Below are 25,875 nucleotides of genomic sequence, written 5' to 3' on the forward strand. Positions count from 1 at the left end.
TCCCTTTTGGGCTCACGGGGATGCTGGAGCCTATCCCAGCCATTGTTGGGTGAAGGCAGGGGTACATCCTGGATGGTTCAGCAGTCGTTCATAAGGCCACACAACCACACACACTCACACCTAGGTGACAATCTAGGGTCATCAATCGACCTATGAAGCATGTTTTTCAACTGTGAGAGAAAGCTGGATGAAACTCACTCATGCACAAGGAGAACTTCCAAACTGTAGACAGAAAGAACCCAGCAAGGAGTTGAACTGGATGAGAGCTCCAATCCCCTATGCTTCATGCATTGGAATTTCTTTCTGAATTATTCGTGGGCATCTTTATTTTGGCCAATAACAACAGTGATATTCTTGTGCAGTTATCTACTGATAGTGATTTTGTGCTGATGTCATTGTACATCCTTAGTTTGTCTTTAGGTGCACATACCTTTCAACACTGCTATTCGAAAACATAATATTATTGCGTAAAAAGGGAGTTGGAATGACAGTGAGATATGGAGAGTAAGGAGAAAACAGTGTGGAGGGGAGCATGATGCAAGCTGGAGCAGGCATATCAGCGGAAAGGCTTAAGATCAACAAGACTGCTTCAAAAATTTAGGGTCTCTGTCAATTTGGGAAGGAGAACCTCCCTAACCTGGCAGGATCCACCAAAATACTTGGACGTCCTTACTGGAAAAATTGGGTCCACATCATTTCTAAATTGCTAAATTCAGCAGACCAGAGACTTGATCTGTCCCCATCCATGTCTTTTTTGGACACTGACACAATGACACTGTCTGGTGATGAGAAGATGTACTACTGCTCCCCATCTTTACAGTGATAAAACACTTTTTATTTATTCATTATCACAGTAAAAGATTTGATTCATATTTTTATTGACAATTATTGTTAAATGATCCCAATAATAGACATATTTTTTGTTTTTTTTAACACAAGGATATTCATTTATGACTAGGAATGCCTATATTTAGCTTTTTTAATTATACTACCTTGATGTTTGCATTTATGCTACATTTTCTTTGTTCTTGTTTTTTTATTTCATTCTAAGTCTTTTTCTCCCTCTGCTGTCAGTTGCTATGGTGACAAACACATTTCCCACGTGTGGGATCAATAAAGTATTTCTGATTCTGATATATATCAATAGATACAAATATTTTTGTAAATACAAAATCCAAACAACTCAAACGGAAAAAAAACACGAGGTAAGGAACCAGGAACATGAGACCTTCCCCACTCCATCTCAGCATAACCATCAGAAATAAAAACGAGAACGACAATAACATTTTCAAAAATTCAATAAAACAGACATAATCAGGCCAGATTTATCAAATAATCAATAAATCCTTTCTTTTTATCGTAAATGGCGTATTCTTATTTAGTGCTTTACTAACTTCTTAGAAGGCCCAGAGCCCTTTACGCTTCAAGGTCATGGTCCCATTCACCCATTCACGTACACATTACGCTGCGCCAACCCATAACCACCAGAGACAACGTGAGTTTCAGTGTCTTGCCCAAGGACACTGCAACACATGGGCAAGAACTGAACCTACAATCTTCTGATCAGTTAGCAGCACACATGTGATGGGAAAGCTGGTATGTACTTTTTTGCCAAGTGTAGAAGTGAGGGTTGGACTATACCGAATAACATAATCAGTGAACATATCTGGAAGAGTGGACAAGATAATAGAATATTGTCACCATCAGGATTCTGCCAACTGGTCAAATGTCCTACAGAGGAAACCCAGCGGTGGTACAAAACACTTTCCTAATGAAATGCAATGACATCTTCTCATGTTGGATCCATAAACTCATGAGATGTTCCACTGAAACTGAAGTTTAGAGAACATTCCAGCTTCACGCTGAGAGCTCTGTTCTAAGGAGACAGAAAGGGGACTGGACCTTTAAGAGCCACGTGTTTGGATCCCAGGCTCGGTCTGGTCCAGGTGTGGCTGCTACTCTGGTTTCTCCTCCGGGAGGGGCGGGGACAGTTCGGAGGGGCGGTGATGAAGAGGAGGGGCAGCTGCTGTGGGTTCAGTCTGTTGCAACTTTTTCCTTCCCATTGTTGTTCTCTGTTTCTGATGGCTCACTCCAGACCGAACCGAACCGAAGCGGAGACGGATTAGAGCGGGACAGACGACATCAGGAGCAGCAGAGGGTTCGGCTTCAGCACGGTGGTCCCGGATCCGGATCATGGGGCGGCGGGACGGCCGGACTTGAGGAGGCGATGAGAAGATCCCGATCGGACTGATTATCGATCTGTTCTCGGACCGGGATGGCCCAACCCCTGCTGGTGCTGCTCGTGCTCTGGACCTTCAAACAAGCCGCGTGCACGCTCCCACTCAGATCCTCATACAGCCTGTACACCAGCGGACACGCGCATGGGGCACGCGCAGCAAGCAGACACAGGTAGGATGTGTGACACGTGCACAGAAGGTATGCAGTGTTGGAATAAATGAAAAAGGTTTCCCGAAAGTTTCTGCGTGCGCGTGCTCACTTTGGTGAGCGCGCCCGAAGCTCTGCTGGGGGGGTTAAACCCCGTCGTTCTTCTTGGGTTCCTCTGAATATGCAGAAATCACCTCAATAATGTAGGATTTCATCGCCGTGACGTCATCGTTTCCATAGTTCTGTTGACCAAGTTGAACTGATTTGACCATTTCAGGCTGTGACGCTGTCTCTCTCTCTCACACACACGCACGCACAGCTGACAGCTAAAGTGTGTGCGTGCGCGCGCGCGCTCGTATAGGCGTGTTCTCGGAGTGTGTGTGCCTACACGTGTCGATGTGCTTGTATAGTTGTGCGTGTGTCTGTGGTGTGTTTGTGTGTGCGCGCGCGCGCGTGTGTGTTAACCCCTTCAGGAATCCTCCTGGTTCAGACATCATCAGGCACAGCATGGAATCCCTCTGCGTCTGTCAGCAGCAGCTTTCTGTCTGATTTAGGGCAGACTGTGGCTGAATCACTGCATTGAGTTTGTGTGTTTGAACCCTCAGTGAGTGTTGCAGTGCCCCCTGTAGGCTGAGTGGAAGGAAGACTTTGATCAAACCGTTTAAAGGGCCTATATCATGCCAAATCAAATTTTTGAGCTTTAAAGTGTATCATAATTTTAGTTCCTCGATGAAAGAAACACCAAAGTGGTATTTAAATCCATTCTCTGAACACCAGCCCCTCCCAATGCACAAATACAAGTGGGTCCTCACATTGTGATGTAGACGAGTGAGAACAGCCCCTTCCAGGAAGAGTCTGCACTGCCAGCTCCGCCCCCAGACTAACACACACACACAGACACACTTAGAGCTACCGGTGATCGGCAAAACTTTTTCCCTTTATGAGCCCAATATTCCCATCCATCTTTGCAAAATTTGCAAAAGTTTGGATTGTTTGTGTGGAAGTTTGGTTGTTTGTTTTCGGGGGAAAAACAAAAAAACGAAGACATGCTGCCGAAGCTGGTTCTAGGATGACATCATGATCTCTGAGGCTCCTCTATAGGCGGAGCCTCAGAGATCGAGACATCTTACTTCTGGGTTGGAAATTAAACTGTGAAAATAACTATTGCAGTAAAAAAATCGTTCTTTAGTGTGCCAAATATAATATATAATCACCTATATATATTTACAGTGTTCCCCCGCTTATTCGTATTTCAACATTCATGCATTCGCAGATATTTTTTTCAGTCACGTGACTCCCCTTCATCACCAAAACCTCTGTATGAGATGTATGCATCCAAGAAACGTGCTGCGGGAATTTCTGAGGGGGAGGGCATGCCAGCCCATCGGCATCCCCGCCGACTTTTTAGGGAAAAATCACAGCTGGTTCCACCAGTTCCTGAATCGCTTTAACCGAATGTTGTTCCCCTGCATGGAGAAATGGCATCAGCTGACTCAGAAGCGGCCGTAGAATATGCTGAGTAAGATAATCCTCTGGATGAATGAATGATGGATGAACACGGATTGCTGCTTCTCCCACCGGACTTAGCTCCTAGCTTCATAAACACAGATGTGAACAATAGTTGGATTCACAGCAGATCCCTTCACATTTCTGTCTGGACGAAGATGCCCTCTCGCACTTAACTGATGAAAGAGGGAACACAGGCTCCTGGTTTTAAGACACAGAGAGACAGTGACACTCCTTATGTACGTTATAAAGTATGCTATTGTACAGTCTATTGCTCTGAATAAAAAGTTCTTTATGTTGAGCAATGTTCCAAGGTTCTTTGTTAAATGTTTGACAAAGCATCAGAAATGTTTTAGAAGGATTTTTGAGGAGTGAAGATGGGTGACCCCGATGGGATCGGGATTCTCCGTATTCTCGTATTGAGCGCATTCAAGGGTGTCTCTGGTCACTAAACCCAGCAAATACGGGGGTAATACAGTTGTTTACTCTTAAAAAACAGCACAATCTAGATGAATTGTCTTTTGGTCTTCTATGTGTCCTGACATGGATAAAATAAAATATATCTCGTTCCCACAAATTAGTATCTTGTTCCCACAAATTAATATCTGTTCCCACGAATTAATTAATTCGTCCGAAGGAAATAATTATTTTCGTCATAATTCATTCATAAACACGGATTGCTGCTTCGCGTACCGGACTTAGCTCCTAGCTCCTAGCTTCATAAACACGGATGTAAACAATAGTTAAATTCACAGCAGATACCTTCAAAATTCTGTCTGTGTGTGTCTCATTACATTGCATGGAATACACGGAAGATGTTTAAAGAGAAGATTTATATATTTTAAAAAGCACAAAAGCATCGGTAATCACGTTTACATGTCTGGGTTTATTCACATCCCGGTACGCTCTCCATCCAACCTGCTGCAAAAGCCGCTTTCTGCAGCTTCTTCCGTGTCTCTGTGACCCACATTCATTCAAGAGGGGGAAAATAAAAACAAGACTGATCGATCTATTATGGTCTCGATGAAAATCAGAAAAATATCTTAAGATTTTGGATGCCCAAGCTTCCTGCTTCACCTACCGTAGGCGCGAACTGGCAGCCACGCCTCTACCATCTCCAAGTATGAATGAAGAGTGAATAAATAATGGACACAATGGAAGCGCTTTGAGCGTCTGGAAAAGTGCAGATAAATCCAATCCATTATTATTATCATTTGTCAGAGTCATCATCAGATGGTTGTGTGGGACTTGTATAAAAACGGTTGACTGTGACTCTGCTCCTTGATGTCCGTTTGCTGCTGCTGGAGGATGTTGCTCCAGGCATGAGAGAGCAGGAAGGTCCCCTTATCCCGGGTCATGTGAAGTGTGGGCTCAATTTCGGATCTCCACCGCCTCCATAATCCATCTGCGGTGTCTGTTTTCTTCAGTGCGAAGGAGTTTGGCCTATTCCTAGTCCATGACATGGTCTTCTTGCTTGCAGTGGTCTGTTATTGCTGGTTTTTCATTTTTTTCATTTTCTTGTGATGCGGATGTCGTCTTGCTCTCATTGGTCTTTTCCTTGTTCCCTTTTCACATTCTTTTTGATGGACCAGGAGTTGCCTGAGTTTTTTATACGGTTACAGACAAAGAAGACATAGAACAAAGGAATGGTCACATTGCAATACATCAGAGAAATAACATATGAGAAAACATCACATCAGCACTCCAGTAAAACCATATGAAAAAAAACTCAGGCAACTCTTGGTACATCCAAAAGACAAGATTGAACCCAAAAAATGCAACGTCGTTTACAAAAGACCATGTCACACCGGCATCAAAACTTACATCTGAGAAACGGGACGCACCTTTATCCCAAGAAAAACAGAACATCAAAACCAGAGTGACTAAGAGAGAAATACCTGGTAATGAACAGTACTGGCGAAGTTTTCCAGATTCCCTGTATTTCTTGCAAGATAATCAAGTGTTAATTAAATATGTGTACAAACAAACATGTAAACTAGAATTAATGTAAAATCCATTCAAATTTCAATTTCATAAAGTTCAGCCCACTGTTGTTTTTCCACGTCCAAAGAATCCAAAGGGGAACATTATTAGAACGTTCTAGCAAACTCTATGGTCACATTAGCTGCCTCAATCAGATCCCTCTGGTTGGATGGTAGGAATAGAAATCAAGTCCTCGATGAGTCGTTACACCCATCATGTTTACTATTGTCAAAAATAGAGTTACAAATGAAAACTTCCAAACACCAGTCTCATGAAAGATGAATGAGTGACACCGGTGAAGGGGTCGAGCAATTATGGACGTCTTAAAATTTTATGGAAGAAACAAGAAGTCAGTAGTGTGAACGCCTCAACGCATCCACACTACAAACTCTACTTACATACCTTTATTTCGGGCCCATTTTTTTTCCTAATTCTTTTCCTTTTTTCTGTAATTTCATGGGTTAGCACGTTTTTTTGTCTCCATAGGGTCAAACGCACAGTGCCCCACTTCTCCTGCCTTATATTTTCTTATCAAAAAACATTTAAAGAGAAATTTGATATCAAAAAGTAAAAGTAAAAATATAAATGAAGAGAATGTTTCACGTAATGCTAATTTTAGAGCATCCTAATCTATCCTAATCCTTGAGGTGGAGACATCAATCAAGCCCCGCTCTTCTTTAGTTTTGAATGTGAGAACACCTGCACCACCTCCAAACCAGGGGAACTGCCCTGCAAGGGGGCATTTGATGTGCCATGTTAGATGATTGGGAATAAATGTGTTTTTTTTCTGTTTGTGTTGCTCTGGGCGGTTGCCTACAAGGCCCGTGGCTAGATCTGCTGCTGTTTGGACCAAATCTACGGTAAACCCTCTGTATGAACAGAGAGACGGATAATCAGCAGTCACACTTTTCTCACAACATCATGAAACAGTTGAGAGCAGTGAGCAAGGCGTGTCATGTTTATTTCCAACACAGCAGCAGGGCAGGAGAAACAACTGAAAATATCACTTTCAGCGTTTGGATGTTTGTGAAACTGCAGCTTTTGTCTCAGTGTTTACAGCTGTGGCCCAGCAGGTAGAGCGCTCCAATCCCAGCTGTTAAGGTGGCTGGTTCCATTTCTGCTTTTGTCGCTGCGTGATGTTCCCCAGTATGTCCGGTGTTCAGCTTTCAAGTGTTCAATATTAATGACAATGATGTGTGACTATGTGTGGGTGTGTGTGTGTGTGCGTGTGTGTGAGTGAGTGGTTTATGCCCGGCCTGCTTCTTTTTTACCTCTAGGAAGATTGAAATAGCTTTACAGTCCCGCTCAGCCATTAACACACACTCACACACTGATGTGCTCTTCTGTTTGAGAGCATGAGTGTGCATTTGTGTTTATGCGTTGTATTGGAATCAGATAAGTGTTGAGCTAAACGCTAGCAGTGAGGAATAATTGATCTTAGAGATGCACTAATTCCACTTTTCTTGAGCGACGTTTGAATAGTGGGATCTGCCAATCACAATTTGTCCTAAATTTTATCCCTGACATGCACAAACACAGATCAAATTTGTTTTCTTTTTTTTGAACAGGTGTTAATGTTAAAGTACGGTACTGTCCTCTTTCCCTCTCATAGATTACAGCATAATGTTGGTTAGGGTTCACAAGCTATGGAGACATGTTTGGTACTATGTTGTGTTCAGTTTGAACCTGATTACACCTCATGCAGCCACTAAGGGTAGGAGAGCTAGTAAGACTCCTCTGCTTACAGAAAGGCATCAAAAAACAAGACTGGAGTTTGACTAAGGCCGCCTTTACACTGCATGGTTCAAGTGACCCAATTCCGATTTTTTCCTCTCATTTGGCACAGATCGGATATGATTGGTGAACGTGTAAGCAGGACATAAGCGCATGGATTCTGATTTTCTCAGATCGGACTCAGGCCTCTCTCATATGTGGAAATAAATCGGAAACGCATTTGCGTGTTCCATGTAAGCAGACAAATCGGATATTCCCCAGTAAATGCGAGTCGTACGTCAGTGACGTCAATTCAGGACACCAACAACTGAGATCACATGACTTGTTAAGGTGCTTTTTGTGCGCTGATTTTGCTGTCAGCGTGTTACCTTTCAGCCTCAGGCCTCAGCCTCAAACTGCTGTTATGTCCGGTCCGGACGCAAACGGTAACTAATGAAGCGGGACACCGTTGCTATGGAATAGGCTAGAAGCCGTTTATTTCTTTGGGGGGCGTGTATGGTGGGGACCGTGTGTGTGTGTGAGCGCGCACGTGCATGCGTGTGTGTGTGTGTTTGTAAGTAGAGGAGAGTGGGTGTGAGCGCGGAGCGGGGGAGTGTTGGAGAACCGTAAATTAAAAATAAGGTGTCTCCCCTAAAAGTTTTGGAGTCTTTCTTAACCCCCTCTGGAGGCTGAGGGTTCAGAACGGAAAAGTGAACCCCGAGGAAATCTCCCATGCGTTTCTGACCACGGTCGGAAAAGAGAAGTCATCGCGCAGGAAAGGTTCAACACTTGGATCAAACTGTTATTACAGCACGTCTGCAAACACTTCCTCATTCAAAACCCAGAGAGAGCCGAGCAGCCCTCCCTTTTACTCCCCCGTGCATCCCCCTCAGGAGCGCCCAAGGCAACGCCTCCTTCCGTCGCCGCCTTGCCTCCATGACAACCGGAGGCAAGGTCCGAACCAAAAGTCCGAAAGAGGTCCGCAGAAGGCGGAAATGCTGCTACGTAGTCCTCAGAACGTCTACGTTTGATAGTTTCAGCATTGTATAGTGTAAATGCAAAACTCAGATACGGGTCACTTTTAAAAGATGATGTAAGCGGGTCGTCAAAAAAATCGGATATAGTCAGAAAATCGGATATGAGCATCAAGACCTGCAGTGTAAATGCGGCCTAAATGTAAGTGACCAAACCACGATCCCTCTGGGAAAACATACTGCGGACAGATGAGACAAAAGAAGAGCTTTCTGGAAAAGGGCTATTTTTGGGGGTTTGAGTAGTCCAAAGGACTACACAGGACCTGTTTACTGCACATTTCCCAAAAAAGAAAACCACAGACCAGTATAGTAAAAGTAATGATAATAAGAAATAGCAGTACTTACTTATATATTTTTAAAGAGTAGGAGGATCAAGGGATGTCAGAATTTACTACTTTACAGTCTTTCACTGTGTCCCCTGCTGCTATAAGCCCCTCCCACTTTTTACAGAGCAGCAGTGGCTAAATAGACCTGTTCTCTCATCAACCGCAGCCTCTGTGATGAGGTTGACTAAAGCATTTAATGTAAGCTCCTCCCACGTAACAGGAGCTTCAGGTTAACCCCCATTTTTATACAAACGTGAAGCAGCAACTTTGACTCATGTTAAAACTGGCGATTGTACGGAAATGTGATACGCGAATTGCGTTCGGTGTGAACGGGCACTTGATTTAAATTAATTATGCGCGTAGTGCGAAGAGGGCAGGGTGGAATCCCCGCAGTGACGTGCGGTCAGGTGAGGCAAGTGAGGCACAGCCTCACCTGTCATAATCATGATAAAATAGGAAAAGGTAAAGTAAGTACAGTTTATATTCCACTGATCTGCGTTAAAGATACATTTTCAATCAACTCAACACGTTTTCCACAGTTTCTGAGGTTAAAATTGCTGAATTTGAGTGTTGCGCGATCACAGACGGAGCATAAACTCCGGGAGAGGATCTGAAGCACTGTGCCTCGTGTCTGACGGCAGGGCTCAATGTTAGCAGAGAAGTGCGGTGGAAGCCCTGCTATAGGCCCGTAGAAGAGGTAGGTAAGGTATGCCTCACCAGCAGGGGGCAGACCTGAGCTGACAGCTGCTTTGTAGCTACACTGGTGCCGTAGAACAGACTAAGGACGTCTTTCTCCATTGAGAGGGAGAAACTCATATGAAATAAAGGAAAATAAGGAAGACTTTTCCAACAAATCATAGAGCTTTTTGTGGCGACGGATCTGCGCACGGACTCAAAAAGTAAGGCCAAACATGGTTTTTATTTTTTGTTTTTTAAAATAACATTGGATTAAGTATAAAAAATGTAAGTAAAATCATTTATTTTATTTTTATGATCATTTTCAAAACAACATTTTATAACACTGATTAAAGCACCAGAATTTGAAGTTGGAAAAATACCAGAAATAGTTACTGAGGGTCAAATGCGTGTTGAACACATCTGTATACTTTAATTTGTTTATAGTACACATATGAATAATTTATACACAAGAAGAGTGTTCTATTCATGTCTATAAAAGAAATATTATCTGTAGGACAAATATTTTCTTGTGTGTGTATTTTATAAGCTGTTAGCTGCCGTTGGATGAAAGGTGAAATATTTAGTTCTTTCATTGTAAATTAGACTCCAGAGGAGTCAGTGCCTCACCAGCCATCAACCTCACCGCACGTCACTGACTCCGCGGTATGTGTGTGCGCAACCATTGCCAGTGATCCGTAGTGATCCCTTGCACTCCTAATTTGTTCCAAACATGAATGAAACTTTTTAAAATGTATTGAATTCCATTGTGACCTGTGATATTTTTAAAGGCTTTGCGGGCGCTTCAAGTGGTTCCCGCAGGCGACCGTGCGCACGTGGCCACTGCGTTGGTGACCCCAGAGAGGAATAAACCAACGGATTTTAAGAAGCAGAGAGAGCCATGACTGTTGGAACAGAGAAAGATCACAAAAAAGGGCTTTTAAAATGTTAAAGATGTTTGCCTTCTATTGAGGAGGCTGTCTTAGCTGAAAGATGAACTGTGAGAGCCTCTTGGATCAGAGGCCAGATGTCTTCAACTTTAAAAAAAAAGTCAAGAAGACCCGTTGAAAAACAGTTTTAAAACGAGGAATCCAGGATAAATGAGTCTTCACCAAAACAGGGAAGGAGGAGGAGTCGGGACAGTGGAAAGATGAAGGGTTTACGCCATGTGGGGACCCCCAGCAGCCTTGGCCTGCTGTAGCGTTACTAAACGGTAGGGTGTCCGAGGCTAACGCTAACTGCAAATGTTAGCTAAAAGGAGGTTTGTAGGCGCTTAAAGACTGAGTGTGTTTCCTGACATAAGCAGGGAGTTGGTTCCACAAGAGGAGCTTGAGGGCTGATCCCCCCCCCGATTTGAGAAATTCTTGAAAAAACTAGTCACCTCGCAGGGTAAGTTCAAAGTGCCCTGTTGGAAAAATATGGAGCTTTTTGAGAAACAGTGAAGGTTGACTTGTGAGGAGAAGAAACTTTGCTTTGGTTTCAACAAGCATCGAAGAGAAGCTAAAAGTGGAGAAATACGACCCTTCTTCCAATTCTCATGTGGATAACTTGGCCTTTGGAATAATGACCATATGGAAGTGATAAAATGACTTTGTGTTGAAATGTTCTACTCTGTATCACTGTTGAAGAGCAGTGGCCCTCAGTTAGATCAGACAGCTTTTTACATTTTTGGGAAATTACCGTTCTACTCTTGTGCTGCTTGATTACTGTGTTTCAGGGAGATGCTGGTATTGTTGATAAGAAGTGTGTTTCTGCTGCTCTTCTCTGGGTTGGTCAGCACTTCAGTCCTCATATTTAGTTAAACCCAGTTTCAGTGCTGCTGATGCAACAGAGCTGACAGACCTGCATTCATCTCAACAATGGTGACATCAGCACATGACCTCAGCTCCAGACGCTGAGTATTTGCAGGGACCACAGCCAAAACACAGCACACTCCTTCAGAGTCACAATGACCATCCTGGAGGATGAACGACAAAACAGAGGAGCCAGTCTGATGAAGAAAACATGTGAGCTGAACATCGTCACGTCCTGCTGCATGTCTCCGGCTGTGCTAAGGCTTCTTCAGAATTTTACATGGTTGGTTTTCCAGCTGTCTTTCTTAAAAGAACTCATTCTGTGGGAGTAAATTGTTCTCATTGAAAGTTCTAGTAGCTCCCATTGCACATGTGGTATAGAGGTAAAGCGGTCGACCTCTGATCAAAAGCGGACAGGTTTGGTTTCCCGCCTTGCCTGTTCATGTGCCGAATCTCCAAGAAAACAAAAGTAAACGTCAGTTTTTTCCCAGACTTTTACTTTGCTGCTTTTATTTCTACAAAGAAGTTTAATCATATATTGAACCTTTGGTGTAAACAGTTTGTCATTGCTATCATTATTTTACCCACACTACCACAAAAAGCTAGGCATATCGTGAAAACAAATGAGTTGATGTTGTAAACACAGTGTTTGTTTGGGGAGGCAATAGTGCAGAGGTAGAGTGGATCCCCTGTAATTGGATTGGAAGATCACAGGTTCAGTTCCCACTCTTTTAAAGACCCACTCCAACGAACACGGTGACGAACAGAAAGAAATTAAGCTCAAAATTGTGTTTCTGATTATTTCTTTATTCAAATACTTGTGAATAGGGAGCAGATGAGCTTTGAGAGATGAGGAGCTATGAGCGGAAAGAGATTTGAGAGATATGAGATTTGCTTTCATTATTTAAATAATTAATCAAACACTACTCAATACTTACATTTGGTGTGTGTGTTTATGTATAACTCTAAATATGTTTATTTATGATTATGAGCAGTTGTAATGTCAAGAAGAAAGCCTCATTCTCTATCTTTTAATCCACCGATGAATTAATGTCTTAAATAGTTTTGATATATCCATGTATTTTTTATTTTATTGAATATTTTTGTTTTTATTGCCTGAAATAAACCAATCAATCAATTCCATGGCCAAAGGCTTCAGACATGGACTTGGACTCTAAAGGTTTACCAGTTGAAATGAATGGGTTGAGTACATTTTAGTCAGCTGGTTTCAATCAAAGCTCCTAAAAACGGTTTGTGTTTCTTGTGTTGTAAAGGAACTGGTGTGCGTTCGTGGCAACAAAGACGGTGAGCTGTGTGGTTGAAGACGGCGTGGAGACCTATGTGAAGCCGGATTATCATCCCTGCAGCTGGGGGGCGGGGCAGTGCAGCCGTGTGGTAGCGTGAGTGCTCTCACTGACCCCTCTGACAGGTTTTATGTAGGGAGGGGGCGGCGGCTAACGCTGGGTGTCTGCATCTATGCAGCTATCGCACATACATCAGACCGCGCTACAAGGTGGCATACAAAATGGTGACAGACATGGAGTGGCGCTGTTGCCATGGTTACAGTGGAGAAAACTGTAACAACGGTCCAGCCGAGGTCTCCACCAGCAGACATCAGCCTGGACAAAGAGGTGGACATGAACACGGGGGCTACTTGGACAACAGTTCTGGGTCTGGACAGGCTGGAGGACACGGTGGTGAGTGAAGCTGCTCTGCAGAAAAGTGACTTTTCAGAAGAAGCCAATTAACCATGCCTGGTCTCCCCACCCCACCCCCAGGACAACAGGACAGTGAGAAGATTAGGCAGCTGGAGGAAAAGATCAGGAGCCTGACAAAGAACCTGCAGGACCTTCAGTCCACCATGACCCGGCACTTCCAGCAGGAGGCCAGCAAACCAGACCTGCCTTCCACAGGAGGATCTTCAGGTGTGAGAAACCCCGCAGATGCAGCTCAGCCTGAGATTGAGGAGACCATTCATAGCATCCAAACCAAACTGGATCAGCTGGATAATCGCACCCAGGTGAGCCTGTTTTCTGCTGCGCATGAGAAAACAGAAAACACTTTCCTCTGGCATTGTCTGAACAAAAAAAGCACTTTGCTGCTGAGACTGTGAATGACAAAATTATGTTCCTTTTATTTTTGGAGAGCTGCATGTATCCAGGGTGTCTTTAAAGGTCTTAAATCTAATTTGACCAAATCAAGGCCTTATAACGCACGTTGTTCTAAATTCGGGTGAATGGATCTATATTTTTTCTTGTCAGCGCGATATTCCCTCCTGTCCCTAAAACAAACATATCCAGGATGAGTTGTGTCATAGACGTGAACTGGTCGTACTTAACATCAGCTGGGTAATTAGCTCATCTGTGCAGGAAAATATGAAAGTATGGATTACTTGTGGTCATTTAAAGGAATTAGTGGAAATCCTGATGAAGCAAACTGCAGGGTTTTTAAAAGGCATTTAAAGTTAGCACAATGGAGACCAAGGTAGTGGACCTCTTAGCACAATGGAGACCAAGGTAGTGGATTCGACGTGCAGAGCAAGAAACGCAGTGAGTATGCGAAACACCGACAGCAGCCTGTTGTTTCTCTTCTACTCCTACCACCACTGCAAGTGATGCGACTTCTGGTATCACGAAGGATGCGCTGCATCGAACAAAATGTGTCTCTGACATCCGAACACAATGCAGCGTCATAGGGACAGTCAGGTCAGAGGTGATCTAGGTCCTAAGAACGGTGACGAGCCATAATGATGAACAGCAATTTGGTGGTGTTTTAAAGACTGTTAGGATCCTCTGTTGTTAATTCCTATTTACTTGTTTTCATCTGAAGATTATGATAGTTTATGTCAATAATAAGGAACTTGTGATAAGTTTAAAAAATACTTGTGATTTGGCTACAAAATGACACATGTTACATTAGGATTTGGAATAAGCTATTGACTTATGTTTCAAGTGGTCTAAGGGTGTATTCAGACTGGACACATTTGGTTCGTTTTAGGTGACTGACAAATTGTCAGTCTGAATACACCCAAGCAGACCCTGGTCTGGGACCAGGAACCGCTCTTGGACCCAGGTGGTCTCGTTTTGTGGGACTGAGCTTCGGTTCACTCTTAGATTCCTCAGTCTGAATACAATCCGTCCTCGGAGCGGAACAACTGGGCCAAAACGGCCACCGTAGGCAGTAAGCAGAGAGCCGTGGGCAAACATGGAGCAACAATGAGACACAGCAACTCATTCAATTATACATGACGCAGGCTCATTAAAACAACTTTTAACGTGATACACATTGATTCTCACACTGTTTTCCCGATAATCCGTCATAAACTCTTACCAGCGTACCTTCATAGCCACCGTCCGCTCAGTAACCGCCTTGCAGCAGGGCTCCACTGTACCAAAGTAAAAGGTGTTGTTAAAACACGTTGAAACAAACATTCAGAATCTGTCAGTGAAAGATAAAGTTTGAATAAATGAACTATCCCGACAAGAACTGCAGATCGCAGGATTTCGATGTTTCTTCTCTTGCTTTGCCCCGCCCTCCTAATTTCTGGTTATTTACTGAAGATATCTCTAGTCACATGGTTTTGTTGACGAGCTTTGGTGTGAATCAGAAATCTCTGGTAGACGGCAGTCTGACAACAGACCAAACACAAGGTTCAGGACTCGATTCAGACCAAATTAAACGAACTCCATCCGGACCAACTGATCACTAGAAAGTGGTAAAATGATTTGTCCATGCAGCAAGTCACTGTTAATTTACAAGAAATCTTCAGATAAGATATCAAAATCTAGAAATATGGAGTTCCACTCAAGCATTCAAAAAAGGAAAAATAAGATAGGATAACTTCTAATGAAATGTTAAACACCCAATAGGTTTGTTTTATTAGTTCTAAGCAAATAGTTTGTTTGTTTTTAGGTTTTATGAACCTAAATGTTGTTTATTTTGATTGCAGTGACTAAATCCGACTGTAAGAAATGGAAATCATTCTTTTTAAAACAAAATGTGAAATAAAAGAGAATCTTAGTACAGGTAGGTGGCCCATCTTAATGAATCGTTATGACCAAAACAGTGTTCAATGTATAAAACAGAGAAATTTCCTTTAACGCTATGAAGGAATTATGTTTGATAAATTGCAGTAAACAGATGTCATAAATATTTCTGCTATGAAAAAATTTAATTTTTCTTCTTAAATCAAGTTTTTCTATTGGAAAGAGTTTGGATCAAGAGGATTTGGACTCATTTTACTAATACTTCACTATTTCTAGATCCTATCTCTGAATGAGACGAAAAGTTATCCTCTGTGCTGATTTGGAGAAAAGCTTAGAAAGGTGTAGAACAAAGAGATGTACAAACCTGATAAAATACCTTGAATGTCTAAAAACTGTTGCAAGGATCAGATAGTTTTCAGTATAGCCTCTTCCACCATGTGTTTTCTGTTAGATGCACTTCTCAGGACAGGCGGGACAGAAGAAAAGCAGCAAACTGCCACCACACCTCTTTCTACCAGCTCATTAACTTTGTCAGTGCCTTTTTGGAAATGCACGACAGTTCTGGCAGCAGATCCAGTGCTGATGCCACCCTGAGCATCAGATTCCAAAATTCTGCTGTGAAGTGGGAGTTTGATTGTCATTTTTGTGCTTGCGATGCCATCCGACAGCTGTCGTTGGTCTGTCAGATCAGTTCCTTAAAACCTAAATTCCAGAAGAATGAAACAGAAGCAGGAACACGGACTGTCCAGCAGCTGACTACAACCCCAGCTAAATCTAAAAGAAAAAAAATATTTGAACTGATAAATGTTCCATTTTTAACAACTACATTAGAACACTATGACAGACTTTTCTACAGTGCAGCATCTGCTTTCAAAACTATTACTACTTTTAGGTTATGAGTTCATTGCTGGTAAATCTGTGTCTCCTGAATGTCTGATGCAGGTTTTCAGATGATGGAGAGTTGGTGTGTGTGTGTTTTTTTATTTTTACACATTCTGGGTTTAACAAGGCTCCTAGCATTGTCAGTTGGTCAAAGATCTAAGAAAACCAGTTCACCAGCAGGACTCCATTAGAACACACCCATGCTGCTCTGATTAAACACGCCATGCTACTCATCCCGAATATCACTGGTAGTCTTTACAGAGGAGCAAGACAAAAAATAACAAGACGGGGGATTTTTATTTTTTTTATTTTTAAAGGACTTAAAAACAATTTATCTTGTACAAAGTTAATAGAAGGGAACACAAACACTTCAAATTAAAATGGATAGACAGACAGACAGAATGGTACTAGTAACTTTTTTACTATGAATAGTCACATAAAGTAGAAAGATATAAATATATAACCACAGTTTTAGTGTCTCTGACCCCTTCGTCTGAAGTCCTTCTGGAGGAAGCACATCACTTGACAGGTCTTTGGCGGCATGGAAGATGAAGATAAGGGTTGTGTAAGTTGAACTGAGTTTGCCCCGCCTTCCTAAACAGACATCCAAAAATGGGTCAGTGAGTTCAAGTCCCATTAGTTGTCACACACCTAGGTGTGAGACATTTGTTCTCCACATTTGACCCCTCCCCTGGGGGAACAGTGAGCTGCAGACAGCCAGGCTTGGAAACCATTTGGGGGTTTGACCCCCCCTCAAAGGGCCTTTACCGTGCAAAGTAAAGTTTTTATTTTTAAAGTTTTTGAGCGTGTAAAATAAGTATATTATAATGTTCATTTTTCATGAAAAGACACCCCAAAGCAGTATTTTGAGACGACTCCATCTCTGAGGCTCCGCCTTTCTCCCCGTGTGGGTGCTGCCCATTTCATGACGTCATCCTAGAGTCGGCCTCGGCAGCGTGTCTGCATTTCGCCCACGAAAACAAACAACATCTGAACTTTTTCAAAGATGGATGTGCATATCGTGCGTATAAAAGGAAAGGGTTTAGCCGATCACCACTAGCTCTGTGGAGAAAGTGGGTGTGTGCGTTAGCCTGGGGGCGGGGCTGGCAGTGCAGACTTCTCCTGGAAGGGGCAGTTCCCCACTTTGTGACGTCACAATATGAGAACCCACTCATTTTCATGGATTGGGAGGGGCTGGTGCTCAGAGAGCAGGTTTTAAAGAAATGGGTGCATGGATCAAAATACCAATCACATTTTGTGAGAGATGAACATTAAAATACACCTAAAAGCTCAAAAAAGTTGATTTTGCATGATCTAGGCCCTTTAATGCTCGAATTTGAGCTTTAATACATTCAACAAGTTTATTTCTGTTATTTCTTCAAATTTGGAAATGAAATGTGAGGACTCTGGGGGGAGTGCCAATGTGAAGAGCCTGGAATTTGACACACACACACACACACCCCGTGTGTGGGGACAATGAGACTAGACAAGGTTTTGAAGAAGAAGCTGCAGTTTCAAAGAGTCAGGCGGCTGAAGCGCCACGTTTGAGGTCCTGCTGGGGGCGGCATGGGGGAATGGACCAGATTAAGGGAGTTGTGGTTAACAAGGGAAGGTCATGTGATGTGTTTAGTTGATGGAAACCAGGTGCACTTCCATGTCCTGGACCTCTCTGTGTTTTTTCTGAACATCTGGATTCATTTTAACTTTGTGTAGATTCTTCAGAGAGCTTTACATTAACACAGACATGGCCTGGACTGAACTAAACCAATTGGAGGAGAGCCACGCCATCACCTGACCCGTGCAGTAGGAGCAGGAACAGAGCAGGAGAAGTCATCAAGACATCTCAGGAGACATCACAAAAATGATACAAAGTGATAACTGAAGATGGACTCGGTCACGTTCTGTTACAGACAGAGACACTACTGTCACGTATGATCTAATATTCTGTCTTCCTGCAGGCGCACGACAAAACTCTGGTCAGCATCAACAACCACCTGGTGAACGGGAAAGGTAATGAACTGGAGGGAGGCGTGTCCGAAGGAGGACTGAGTGGGTCCAGGCTGAACTTGCTGAAGGAGGAGATCCTGAGGGAACTGGAGAGGAGAGTGTCCCTGTCCTGCTCTTCTTGCCAGGTATCAGAACAGTTCTGTAAATATGGGCCAGAACTTCCTTTAGCACGCCATGGAGCTTTTCATTATGGTGGGGTCCCTGAGACAAAGTGGTCCTGGGTCAAAAAAAGAAAAACTAGCCAAAATATAGACACAAGTGCTTAGAAAAACATCAGTTCAGGAAGTTCCTCTGATAAAATGAACAGAGCAGCTGAAATCGGAGCTATAGAGTATGGATCCAGACCTGTTTGTTGGACTCTCATGTGGCTAAAGAGAGCACACTGAGTCAGGCTTCAATGAGAGCTTTAGTCTGGACCATCAATATTGTTTATGTAGATACTGAGATAGTAACAAAATTATTTCAGGCCTCTCTCCTTTTCTCAATAAAAATCCTCTTCTTGGTGTTTTGAACATGTTTTTGTAGCATTTTTCTCATGATGGAGGACATAAATAAAACAATTAAGATATAGTTTGCATTTCTGATTATTTCTTTATTCAAATCGTGATGAATCAGGGGCAGATGAAGGATGTTGTTTAAAAAAGCTGTTTTGGTGACGTTCCAATCTGATGCCTCCACTTGCAGAGAAATAGATCCATGAATATCTTTGTTTTCCTCGTCTGAGCTGGAATCTGGATCAAAACTGTACGTTTAGATAGCTCTGATATTGCTCACCATTTTTGTTGCACTATTAATGTTAGGATGGGGTTGTGAGCGGCTGTAAGCTAATAGTATGATGAAACAAATAATGAGGAGGCTTACCTCCACACAAACAGTGCTGCCTAGAATGCTTCACACTTTTTTGTTATGTATATAATTCCACGTGTTAATTCACAGTTTTGATGGCTTCAGTGTGAATCTACAATTTTCATAGGCTTTAGTAGGGGTGGGATTACATAAATTCGCTTCTTCCCACTCCTTTTCAAGCAATAAATCAAGCTCGACTTATACGTTAGTTAACGATCACTGTGTTTAATTAAGCAAAATGTGATTTAAGTGACTTTTTTGTTTTGTTTTCTGTCTTTTTAATCCATGCATTTCAACTTCTCTGTAATGAGTCTGATAAATATGTGTAAATTTTTTATTGCTTTGACACAATGCTTGAAATAATTCAATAAATCAAATCAAATCAATCAAATCATAGTCATGAAAATAAAGAAAACTCTTTGAATGAGAAGGTTTGTCTAAACCAGGGGTCGGGAACCTATGGCTCGCGAGCCATATATGGCTCTTTTGATGGTCACATGTGGCTCGCAGAGAAAACTTTAATTATACTTTTTTTTTCATTAGACCAGTTCTTCTCGGTCGCGATGCGATGCCAGAGGCGCGTAGTAGTAGCGGTGCTTGGAGAAAAAATCTACACCTGCACTATCAATTTACTATTATCTATTATTTCACAGAGTTTCTACCAGCCGGAAACCTGTGAATTGCCGTGCCTAAAACTGCGCGCTCCCGTCTCTGAGAAAGAGCGCACAGTTGCGGAGACGGGATGTGTGAGGAAGAAAGCAGAGGGTTGGGGGTGGGGGGGGGGGGGGGCAGCAGGTGATTCGCGCAGGGATTGTAAAAACGTAAAACCCGCTGCCTGTCACTCACTGCGGCGTGTGAGTGTGTTTGGCTCCGCGTCTGCATGTGATCAGTCTGTCTCACATCTACAGAACAGTCAGACCTACGATCACGTTTAAAGTCTCAACGCCTGCGTGAAGCAGAAACTCACCACCTATCAACCAGACTAGACCATCAGCAAAACTACCACGAGAAATACTCATCATTTATTAGCAACAGCATAACAATGTTATTAAAAAGAATCCACAGACTTATTGTACTTTAAAAATGTTGAAATTACATCAAATGCACACATTCACTTGTATATTTAGTTTTAAACATATTGTCGCAGACTTAGTTTAACTTGGCTGTTGGGCCGCATTAAAAGTTCTAGAGTTCTTGAACGCATCAAGCAGAGATCTGATTGGCTATCAGTTCTGTCGCTCAGCCTGTTGTTAGGTAATTTGGACCAATGGGGTTCAGCTATGGGCCGAATAGGGGAAATGGGAGGGCGGGAGCGGGAGCAGGGGAATATAAAGTTGGGAGAAGCGCTCTCGTCACGGCGGGAGAGATTCAGGAGTTGCTGAATTAATTGTTCGGCGTTTGTTGTGGTCTGCAGTAACCAGAATAAAGAACCTTAAAAGAGGTTAAGTCTCAGTGCCTCAGTGTGGGGAAGGGACACTACATTATTGCATGGCTCTTTCGAAATTACATTTAAAAATATGTGGCGTTTATGGCTCTCTCGGCCAAAAAGGTTCCCGACCCCTGGTCTAAACCTTTGGTCTGTACTGTATGTATTCTGTGTACTTATTGTTCTACATTAGTGTTGGCATGGATGTTGTCAGTGCCTTGATGTAAATCGATCCCTCTTCTGTCAGGCTGGAGTGGAAGATCTACGCCGTCAGCAGGAGGAGGACCGAGAGCGGATTCGATCTCTGGAGAAGAAGCTGAATGTCATGGACGCTATGTATCAACAGAACTTCAACCGGCTGCGGCATGAAGTGCTGCACCTGCAGGGGTGCTGCGATAACTTAAGAGACCTCCAGAATCGGGTTAGCAATGTTGAACGCAAGATCACCGCAGCCTCTGAAGACTTTGATACTCTGCTCCACCGTTTTGAAACAGAGTTCAGCACATCGAGTGGCAGCAGCGGTCCCAACACGGGCAACACAGGTGGAGGTTCAGCTGGTGGAGCTGGACAGGGGACTGTGGTGTTGGAAGGAGGGCTGAACAGTCAGCTGAAGGACCTGGAGCGACGCTTCAACAGCAGTGTGCACCGAACTGAGCAGAGCTTTTCACATTTAGAAAAAGACTTAAAGAACTATTTCCATAAGGAACTTGGGGACCTAAAGAGGACTGTTCTGGATCAGTCCAACATCCAAGTCTTTGCAGTGGCAGATATGGAGAAGAGGATGGACAACCACAGCAACAGGCTTGTAAAACTGGAGACGAGCGCCTCGCTCATAACCCAAAAGCTGGAGGAGTGTGGCTGTGGTGGATCTGAAGAAGGAACAAGAGAAGATAGCAAAAGAGATGAAGAGAAACCGCTGCAAAAAGGAAAGCCTGGAGAATCACCAGTGGGGAGAGGAGATGGAGATGGAGGAACTGAAGATGTGACTGGAGGAGGAGGAAGATTCTATGGAACAGGAGGGGGGAGTGAAAATACAACAGTAAAATCTCTTGAGTGGAGAGTCGTCGGGAATGAGAATCGGATTAGACATTTTAACACTAGACTTAAAGACCTGTCAGTGTCGGGAGATTCTCTGCACAACAAGGTAAATAAAGACAGCTTCACAGATATTCAATGACTTTCAGTTTATGAGAAAAAAAAACAAAGTTTGGTCTGGCTGTCACCTGGCTGTCACCTGGCTGTCACCTGGCTGCCACCTGGCTGTCACCTGGCTGTCACCTGGCTGTCACCTGGCTGCCACCTGGCTGCCACCTGGCTGCCACACCTGGTTACTTGTGTGACGGGGTAACCCTCCAGATGCTCTTACAGATGGCCTTATATGTGGGGGTTTACTGAAAACTGGTTGTCACTGCAAGTTTATTCTGGTCCAAAGCCACTGCTGTGGCTGGGATTTCACTCGGGGTGGTAGTATGTTTAGCCCAAACCTCCACCTGAAGTGAACTCCATCTGAAAACTCAAGCATGTCTAACAATAAAACAAAAAAAGAATTTGTCTTCAGGAAAAATCTCTTGAATGGTGAGAACAGATGTTTGTTTGTCACCAATGTTCAGGTTTTGAATCTAAGCCACGATGTCCGTATGATCAAGTCTTTGACTGGAGAGCGCGGGGAGCACTTTAACCGAATCCTGTTGGAAGTGGAGCAGCTGGGCCAAGGATGCGAGGTGTGTGTGAAGATGCAGGATGAGCTGAAGCAAATGAAGAACCAATCCCAGGATGCTCTGAGAGGGATGCATAACCACATTCTGAGAATCCAGACCAGTCTGAACTCACAGGGAGGTGGCTGCTCCCAGATCTGCTCATCGCTGCAAGATGAAATCCTTCTGATCCGTACAGACGTCCACAAGTGCATGAGTCAATGCAGCGCCGGCCCGGACCCCTTCACAGGTCAGATATGTTTGTATAATGCTTCTTTCCCAGGATCTTGTTAAGTCAAGGCCATGTCACACACCCACTGCATACAATTTGGGCCTTTTCCAAACATGAAATTTAATTTGTAATCTTGCTGCATTCCTCAATCGTCGATGTGCGCATATGTTTGCCGAGGGTCTCTGCCAATGGGTCTTTATGTGAAATCGGTTTTGAGCTGGTCAAAATTTTTGGTCAGTTAAGAATACACAGTTTACGGGTATTGTACGTAGTTTGTATGCAATTATTATGTAAATTTTACGCAACTGTGCATGATTTCTGCAAGATGCATACACAAATTTGTGGCTTTCCATGATCGTTCCACATATGTTCACATTTGTCTAATGGACTTGTCACGAATGTACCGCCAATGTATAACTTTTATGTCACGTATACAGTGCACATATTACGTTCAAATGACTAAGTTGATGCACGGATAACTACTGAATTGCATATAAACAGCGCAATAATCACGCATGGCCCATGCATGACTCTCGTATTCTGTGATCGGTCTAGAAATCAACTGATCTTTCACCCTTCAGCTGTATATACGGAGTGGGGGTCTCCCGGCTTGTCCGGGCGTGTGGTGGGTCTTTCACGAGGCGGTGTCCAGCTCCACATGGAAGGCAGGTCGCGAGAGGGGGCTGGGTACAGCGGGTGTGGATGCAACTCTGGACGTGCGCCAGGCTCTTCTCGCGGTTCTCTCCAGCTCCCACTGGTGGTCACCCATCTCTGGTTTGACTTAAAACTGGTTTGACTTAAAACTGGAGCGGACCGAGGGAGTTCAAATGTTTAATTAAAACAAAGCATTGTGGGGGCGGGTGCTGACGAGGGGGCTGACACGATGGAATTTCTGCTCAGTGCTCTGAATGTCAAAGTAAAGAATTCAATGAAGTTTATGTGTTCTTTGCGTGGCTTATGTATACTTCTTCCATGGTTTTAATGAGATTCATTCAATTCAATTTTTATTTGTATAGCCCAAAATCACAACAACAGTCGTCTCGATGGGCTTCGAAGTAAAACATGAACTCAAAAGGATCACGAATACTAAGAGTCCAATAGGAAAATACTAAAATGAACTAACAAACTGACTAAGCTATACTGGCATCCCTGCCATTCATGATACATCAATGAAAATTTCATGGAGAGACCTTTTTTTTAAACTGTTATTCACGTATGACCAATTTTCTTCCATGCAATATCCCCAAAATGTTGGTAGCGGCTGTGTGACATGGCCTTCACTGCTGACCTCTTTACTCAGAGTTCGGGGTCAGACATTGACTTGTTTCCAACAGGCTTTCTGTCATCTAGCAGCAGCTGGAGATGTTTTGCATTTGATCATAAAAATTAAGTCTCAGCGTTTTACATGTCTCTAGAATTTGGCACTGAAAGACTGTATAAAAGAAACAATTTGGGCTCAAACATCAAACTCAAACTCCAGCGTCTGTGCTGTGTTTACAGGTGGTCCTGTGTGGTGCTCTCTGTCTGATCATCCTGTCACTACCTGACAGGATGATCAGAGATCAGTCAAAGTTTCCCCCCTTCGGTCGTAACACACTACAGTAATGAGCTGTCCAAACTGAACCCCAACAGGTGGAGGTTCTGGCAGCAGCAGCAGTGGTGGCAGCGGACCTGACCCCGGGCTGGAAGGAGGAAAGCCCTTGGACGGCCACAGTGTGATTGGAGGATCCGCCAACAATAACCAGCTGAAGACGCTGCAGGGTCAACTGTCCAAAGTCATCCTCACCTTCAGCTCCATTAACGACACCCTCCAGGGCCTGGAGCACACGGTGCACAAACACGGCAGCGTCATCACAGACCTGGGTGAGCTCAGCTCGGTGCCTCCTCATGACTGCACCTTCTCCAGCTGACTCTCTCCTCTCTGCCCCTTTGGACGCTCACAGGAAACACCAAAGACAAGATCATCTCAGAGTTGGACAAAATCCAGCAGGAGCTCACGGAGCATATGGAGGACAGCCGAGACCACCTGGACAGGATGGAACAGCGAGTCCGTCAGTTTGAGAGGATGCTGCTGGTGGACACTGCTGACTGCAGGAGGTCTGAGGACATGCTGGAGAAAAGGCTGTCAAAGCTGGAAGGAGTCTGTGGAAGACTAGATGGTGTTTCCAACTCCATCCACAAGTTTAGAGATGGTATGGCTCACTATGGCGGTCCCATAAAACAATGGTTTTATTCCTCAATAAAAGCAAACCTTTGGATCCTTTTCTGCAGCACACTGAACTAATGTATGATTAGATGAAGCTTGATTCACTTAGTTTATCAGAAAAGTGAACACTTTTACTGTAGAATATTCCATCAGGATTTTCCCAGACCAGATGTTTCTGTTTCTGAGCACTGAGGGTGTGACAGATGTCACCTGGTTTCTAACCAGATTCCTTTGACAGACAAAGCTCAGAAGAATACAGAAACCATCAACGTGGTCTCACAAAGTCTGCATGACCAATGCAATCCACAAGCTCCAGAACTTTCTCCGTCCTTGTTGTCAGCGTGAAGCTTCAGCTGAAGATCTGCTGTGTTTTCTGCTATGACGTGCGCAGAGGAGACACTATGAAGAGCATTTTCACAACCAGCATGCAGTTTTCGAAACGAAAGCAGAGTTTCAAACCAATGAAACTGAAGAGAAGAATTTCCTAGATGAGGTCTGCCGATGTAGAAGTGATTTTAACTTTGATGTTATTATATTAGGTTTAACCTAAAGACATCCGAACCCCCACTCTACTATAAAACCTGCAGGACGACCATTTTCTGTCGGCTCACAGCCTGCAGATGTTTTAAAAACTCTAAAAACATCAATGGAAAGGAATTTTGAATATTTCAGATGAAAATCTCTAGACCTGTTTGGACTCTTCACCCTTAAAGCTTGGAGACGTCTGCTTGTCTGTTTTGAGTGCGCTGTTGTGTTGGGACGTCCTGAGCCGACCTCTCCCTGATGTCTGCTGCTTTTAGGGCTCAACCAGCATGTGGCCGGTCTGTGGACCTATGTTTCTGGTCTGAACGAGTCTGTCATCCATCATGGAGGAATCCTGGACTCCCTCCAGAAGAGCCAGGACGATGTCCACAGCAGACTGAAAAACTTGAACTCCACCATGATCTTGAACTTTGGGGACCTGCGGAGGTTCGCTGTGACCGGTGAGCTGCTCCCTCCTCATCTTGTTGTTTGTTCTTTTCTGAAATGTCAGGATTTATTCAATTTGATTTGTATAGCCCAAAATCACAACAGTCGACTCAATGGGCTTTGTACCGGTAATTGTAAAGTAAACCTAAAAATCATAAGAATCATGAATAGATAGAATTCAATAGGAAAATTCTTAACCGTACTAACTAAAG

General features: G+C 43.5%; 1 protein-coding gene across 1 annotated transcript in view; it reads left to right on the forward strand.

The window, feature by feature from the left end:
- The first annotated feature begins 1,993 nt into the window (after positions 1-1,993).
- emilin1b (elastin microfibril interfacer 1b) overlaps positions 1,994-25,875 on the forward strand; it is a 32,996-nt gene continuing 9,114 nt past the window's right edge. The window contains exons 1-10 of the mRNA XM_011487152.4: positions 1,994-2,409; positions 12,690-12,815; positions 12,898-13,112; positions 13,194-13,435; positions 18,242-18,415; positions 20,810-21,706; positions 22,173-22,506; positions 24,121-24,351; positions 24,432-24,680; positions 25,495-25,677. Coding sequence (XP_011485454.1) covers positions 2,276-2,409; positions 12,690-12,815; positions 12,898-13,112; positions 13,194-13,435; positions 18,242-18,415; positions 20,810-21,706; positions 22,173-22,506; positions 24,121-24,351; positions 24,432-24,680; positions 25,495-25,677 — 2,785 coding nt within the window. The 5' untranslated portion in view covers positions 1,994-2,275. The remainder of the gene's footprint in view (positions 2,410-12,689; positions 12,816-12,897; positions 13,113-13,193; positions 13,436-18,241; positions 18,416-20,809; positions 21,707-22,172; positions 22,507-24,120; positions 24,352-24,431; positions 24,681-25,494; positions 25,678-25,875) is intronic.

Source organism: Oryzias latipes, chromosome 3 (assembly GCF_053564925.1).
Source record: "Oryzias latipes strain Hd-rR chromosome 3, Olatipes_Hd-rR_3.1".
Classification (NCBI taxonomy): domain Eukaryota; kingdom Metazoa; phylum Chordata; class Actinopteri; order Beloniformes; family Adrianichthyidae; genus Oryzias; species Oryzias latipes.